Consider the following 6,000-nt stretch of genomic DNA (forward strand, 5'->3'; position numbering starts at 1 on the left):
GGCTCTGATACCATATTAAGCTTCATGCACTAGCCACTTGAACGAAAAGTTTGAACTAATGAAAAGGGCTAGGCAATCTATTTATACATTCACTATGTATTTTTTTTTTGGTAGTGTGTGGATAATATTATTTCTTAATTGTAACACCTTTGCATATCGAAAAATATAGTTACTTGCAACCTTGGTGTTACTATGTCAAGATTTTTATGCCGTGAACAATCTCTTGTTACTTACAATCTAATTTACAATTCAGAATTTGACGCGCAGACCACAAAAGAAATCTAAGGTGGAGGTGGGCAGTGCCACCTTTAACTCACTAAGGATCAAATCCGACACTTTAGTGTCTTACAAAATGTAAAGTATTTTTTACTAGGAGGCAACGTTTTCGTTGATAGTGAGTCGCTCCTAGCGACTTCGTCGATCTCAAAATTCACCGGATCAATTTATTGAACTCGTAAGGGCGTCTGTGTTTATACCGTCTATTTTTGTAAAAAAAAAAAGAGCCTTAACTAAACGTCGGTCGGATGAAAACTGGCAGAACCGCATAGAATATGCATGGTGTCAACGGTCCAGCAGGTGATGTAGAGCTGTAAGCAACGGCAACGCAAGCTGACAACCAGAGACAGAGAGTCGCCCTGAACACAAAAGGTCAAGCCGTTGGTCTGTTCGGCCGCTGCACTGCACGAGAGCACGCCAGCACAAGGCCACCATGACACTCAAACTGGCGACGCCCCGACGTCGTCTCCTTCCTCGCGACCGCCTTAGCTTAGCTCCGTATCCGTCTTCCCCTGCCCTGCCCTGCCCTGCACGCGCGATTGCCCCCGCTCCTAAGCAAATGAGGCCACCACGTACCAATCCTTACAGGCCAAGAAACCCCGCCCAATTTATGCCGCCCTCAGCGAGATGCCGCCGCAGCCACGCCCGCCCACATACATGGCGCACTCCGGTGAGGACATGGCGGCTTTCTACGACGCCTGGGTGGGCCGCGAGGAGGAGATCGTCACCCAGCTCACGGCCGCGCTCTCGGCGCGCCAGCGCGACGCGCTGGTGCCGCTCGTGGACGCCGCCATGGACCACGTCGCCTCCTACTACGAGCACAAGTCCCGCCTCGCGGACCGCGACGTGGTGGCCGCGCTAGACCCACGCTGGCTCAACCCGCTGGAGCGCACCTTCCTGTGGGCGTGGGGGTGGAAGCCCGCGCTGGTATTCCGCTTCCTGGACGGCCAAGGCGTGCGCTCTCACCAGCAGCGCCGCGCGCTCGAGGACCTGCGCGCGGCCACGGAGGCGGCCGAGAAGGAGGTGGAGCGGGAGGTGGCGGCCGTGCAGGAGTCTCTGGCGGGACCTAGGGTGCTGGCGGCGCTGCGCCGGCAGCACCCTCTGAACGGAGAAGCGGACGAGGCCGTCGCGGCGGTGGGAAGGTCGCTCCGCGTGCTGCTGGCCGCGGGCGACACGCTCCGTGAGCGCACGGTGCGCGGCGTCGTCGGCGTACTGGTGCCGGAGCAGGCGGGCGCGTTCGTTGCCGCTATGCTCAGATTCCATCTCGGGGTCCGCCGCGCGGGACGAGTCTGGAGCTCCGGCCACGGCCGCCGCCGGGCACCATAGCTATAGCCGGTGAACTCCACCTATGCGCGAGGCGAAGGCCGTTGCGTCTTACGTATCCACGTGGGAAAATTATGCGCCGTTTTATGTCCTTGTGTGTCAGTCTAGCCACTGCAATAAGAGCATCTCCACTCGTCCCCCCGACGAGGCCCCCGAGCGACGTTTTTTCCATCCGGACGGCGAAATTCGGCCCAGTCACGCCCCCGGTTCCTCGTTTTCGTCCGGATTTGGCCCTTAATCCATCCGGCGAGCCCACGCCACCCCCGGCCCCCTGGGGCGCGCTCGGGGACTCCGGACGAAAGATTTTGGCGCGAAACGGCGTGTGGACCCGCGTAGTCGGCGACTGGAAAACCAAATCCTGTCGATTTTCCCTCCAATTTGCTTGCATATCCCCATTCCCTCCAATTTGCTTGCATATCCCCATTCTCTCCCGCCGAAATCCCCCAATCTCCTCGTCTTCCAGCTCCAGTTCCTGGCGGCGTCTTCTCGTCCACCACCACTCTCCTCCTCGTCTTCTCGTCCACCACAATGCCGCCGAAGGCGCCGGCGAGGAAGATGCGGGCGAAGAAGACGAAGCCGCCGGGCATGTCGAACGCCGAGTGGGCGGCGGACGAGCAACGGCGCGACGTGGAAACAAGCGCCAGGGCGGAGAGGGTGAAAAGAGCCGCCGCCAAGAGGTCGGCGGAGGCGGCCCAGGAGGAACAAGCGAGGCTGATCAGCATGGCCTATAGCGGCGGCATGTTCCCCGGCCAATGGCCGACGCAAGGTACAACAAGTTCCCCGTCTTCCTTCTCGCCTTCGCTGTACTCGCCGTCGCCGACTGCCGTGTTCCAAGAGGGCGCCTACGTCCAACCGTCCAAGCCCACACCGTCGCCGCCCGAGGTTGACGTCGGCGGCGGCGGCCTGTTCGAGGGCACCTCGCCGGCCCTGCGACGAGGGCCGCTCACGTTCGGTGCGATGGCGGCGCCGAACGAAGAGGAGATCCACGAGATGATCACCTCCGGCACCACCGCCGCCGCTGCGAGCCCGGGGTTCTTCATGACCGCCGCCGCTGCGTGCCCGGGGTTCTTCACGCAAGAGGAGACGAGGGCGACGGCAGCTGTGGCGGCGCGCAACGAGCATCGGGAGGATGTTGCCGACGGAAGCCAAGCCGTCGAAGAAGAAGGCGAGGAAGAAGAAGAGCCAACTCAATCCGCCGCCAACCTGTCGAAGGGGAAGAAGAAGAGGAAGAAGGACTCGCCGCCTGCCGAACCGCGTATCAAATGGACGCCGAAGGAAGAGGAGTGCCTCGCCGAAGCTTGGATGACCGTGTCCACGAACGGCATAATCGGGGCCAATCAGTCGTTCGACACATATTGGCTTCGAGTGAAGCAGGCGTACGAGGAGCGCAAACTCGTCGATCCCTACTTCAAGAAGACGAACATGAACGTGTTCCGGGGAGACAAGGCAATGGCCACCCATTGGGGGCTCATGCAGACGGCGTGCAGCAAATGGCACGGCATCCCGGAGGCGTGCGAGACCCGGCCGCGCAGCGGCCACGACGGGGCGCAAACGGTATGCTCCGTCGACCCTGCATCACCGAGGTACATCGTCGTTAGCTGACCCGTATCGCCGTGTTCTTTTTTCCCCAGCTGCGCCGAGCTTTGGACATGTACACGGACGACACCGGCCTGCAGTTTAAGTTCCTCAACGTCTACGCCCGCCTCGAGAACTGCGAGAAGTGGAAGGAAGTCCGCACGACCCTCTCGAAGAGCAAGACCGAGCAGTACAACCCCGACGCTCCGGCGGCAAGCGCGGTGGAAGGGCGCCCTGAACTCGGCCAGAAGAAGCTCAAAGAGCTCAAAAAGACGGGCAATCCCGCCGACAGGATGCAGGCGTCGATCGACAAGTGCTGGGCCGACTTGAGGACGCACGCCGACGGGAGGAACGACAAGTTCGACGGCAGGTGGCGGGAGATGCTCGCCAACCAAGGCGTCCGGATCGCCCTGCTGAAGACGACGGCGGCGGCGAAGAAGAGGAACACAGACTTGGCGTTCCTCATGGGCGGCGGCGACATGGAACTGATGGACGAGGAGACGAGGAATTGGTACCAGGGCCACCGCAACGACATCCTCCGAGCCACTCCGGCCAGTCCTTCGTCGTCTCCGCCGGCTCCTACCTCGTCTGCCTCACCATCTACCTCGTCGACTGCGGCTGCTTCGACGTCCACTGCCGCTGGTTCATCATCCGCCGCCGCAGCCGCTTCGGCCACGACGTGTGAGGAAACTGGTCCGTCGGACGAAGCCGTGCCGGCCGGGACTGCCGACGAGCCTGTTTCCGTGTAATTTCCCTCCGATCGCCGATCTGTGGCTGATCCTTTTGCTCCTTTTGCCGATCAACTGGCCGTACTTGTAGCGCGGGACGGCGGTTTGTTTGAATTTAAACTCTATCCGCCGAACTCCGGGTGGACGACTGGAAATACGGTACTCCCCACGCCTTAATTTCGTCCAATCCGGAGGTAGTTTCGTCCGGATTTGGGCGTGGGGAGCGCCAACGAGTGGGGATGCTCTAAGTGTCGCACGAGTCCTGTTTTCTCGTGTAGCTGTCGTGCAATTGTTCTCGTCCGTCCCGTGTTTTCTGCTGAGTATGTTGTTGTTCGGCATGTCGAAATTTTTACTGTGTCAACTGTCACCTTTTACTGTCGACGGAGTTTGGTCTCGGGTTTGACTAGTCTATCCTCAGTCAACGCACAGCTAACAAAAGTCGTCTTAACAGAACGGCCGCCTCCTCCAAAACCTAGTGCCGCCTCCACCGCCTCTTTCATATACCGGTCCCCTTCTTTGGCGGCCTTCATCAGGAGGAGTGAAGAGTCTGATCTATGTCTGGAGTTTTTAATAAAAATAGTGTATTCCAAGTATTGATAGTTACTTTTTTGCATCCACCTCAATGGAGATAACATCGTTTATAGTAAGTGATCTTCAAGCTCTTTGTTCAACAACATGATCTCCTTAACGTCAACATTGATGTTGGAAGGTTGTAGTTTTCTAGGTATGAGTCTTCAGATCTATTTTGGATCTTTTCTCATGGTTGTCGCAAGGATGATTGTCCTGGCAATATTTACCCCTTCTATATTCTTGACAATGGCGATTCGTACTCTCGGCTCCCCAATAACGTCGATAGGGTTGTATGGTAACTTTGCCTTGACATACTGGTGTTGGTATTATTGCGGAAGTTGATTGCCTACTTTAATTGTTGCGGTGTATATCTATCCTTGGCATTGTAGCTCAAATTAAAATTATGAGAGAATCTTTGTTGGTATTTACAGGTTTTTGGTTTAGTATTTGCTTGCCTGCCCTCAGAAAAGTACAAGATTATGTCATGGAAGAAGAAAAAATTTGAAGACCTCGAAGATTTGCTTTTTAGACTTCACGTTGTAATTGTTGGAGGTAGCTCATGTATCTCTACCATGCACTATTTACTACTTTAAATATATGTGGTATTGATTGTATAAAAGAGTCAGCTAGTCACAGATACTATCAACGATGATGATTTATGTTATATTGTGATCCAAATTCATAAGAAGGTTAACTTCTAACGAGAGGGGCGAGGCATGTCACCTATTTATACCTCTTGTAAGCCGCCGGTTATGGTTTGGTTCCCTTCGTAAAATAACCTACGACATTTGTAAACACTCCCCGATATAGTGAAGTTTTGCTAGCTAGCGTCCGTGGTTTTTTACCTTTTTTTGTTGGAGAGAGTTTTCCATGTTAAAATTTTGTATCCCCCGCATGTGTTCTTGTTCGTTCTTCTTTATTTGCTTGTCGCGTTCATAACAAGTGCTATCAGATCCCGTGTTTTTAGGGTTTGCGGCATGTCTTCCTTGAAGTTCAATATGAAGTAGCTAGACTACACGACACCATTTCCCCGTGGCAAGTGAATATGAGGGCGATTCTCGCAAATCTTCTGATATGGATGAATGATAACCCCCAAGTGTAGGGGATCATCGTAGTACAATTCAATAAGTATTTGAGTGTCAAACCCACGAGGAGCTAATGGTAAACTATCTATTCTCTAAGCCCTATAACCTAGTTATATGAACTTTTATGCAAAGCTAGGGACTATAGTGTGTGTGTGGTTTTTTTGTACTAACTAGAAAATATAAAGTACTCACAATAATTGCACGAAGTAAAATTACTACAAGTAAACTAAAGGGTGTGAGGTGAAGTGGAGTAAAGGGTGTGAGGTGAAGTGAAGTAAAGTGGAGTAACTCAAGGGAGTAAGTGTTCATGAAAATTGTTATTTCATTTGTGTGATTATCACAATAAGTGAAGCTCAATATAGTCTTTTTATTGTTTCTTCTAAGGAGGAGCCATGAATAGGTGCATCCATGTACATGAGCAAATATACCCCTAGTGATTGGTC

General features: G+C 54.0%; 1 protein-coding gene across 1 annotated transcript; it reads left to right on the top strand.

Moving 5' to 3' along the window:
- Positions 1 to 706: 706 nt before the first annotated feature.
- Positions 707 to 1,714, top strand: LOC127342627 (protein DOG1-like 4). The gene has a single exon (XM_051368613.2). The coding sequence runs from the start codon at positions 904 to 906 to the stop codon at positions 1,600 to 1,602; it is 699 nt and encodes a 232-aa protein (XP_051224573.1). The 5' UTR covers positions 707 to 903; the 3' UTR covers positions 1,603 to 1,714.
- Positions 1,715 to 6,000: the final 4,286 nt, after the last annotated feature.

This window comes from Lolium perenne, chromosome 3, assembly GCF_019359855.2.
Source record: "Lolium perenne isolate Kyuss_39 chromosome 3, Kyuss_2.0, whole genome shotgun sequence".
NCBI lineage: Eukaryota > Viridiplantae > Streptophyta > Magnoliopsida > Poales > Poaceae > Lolium > Lolium perenne.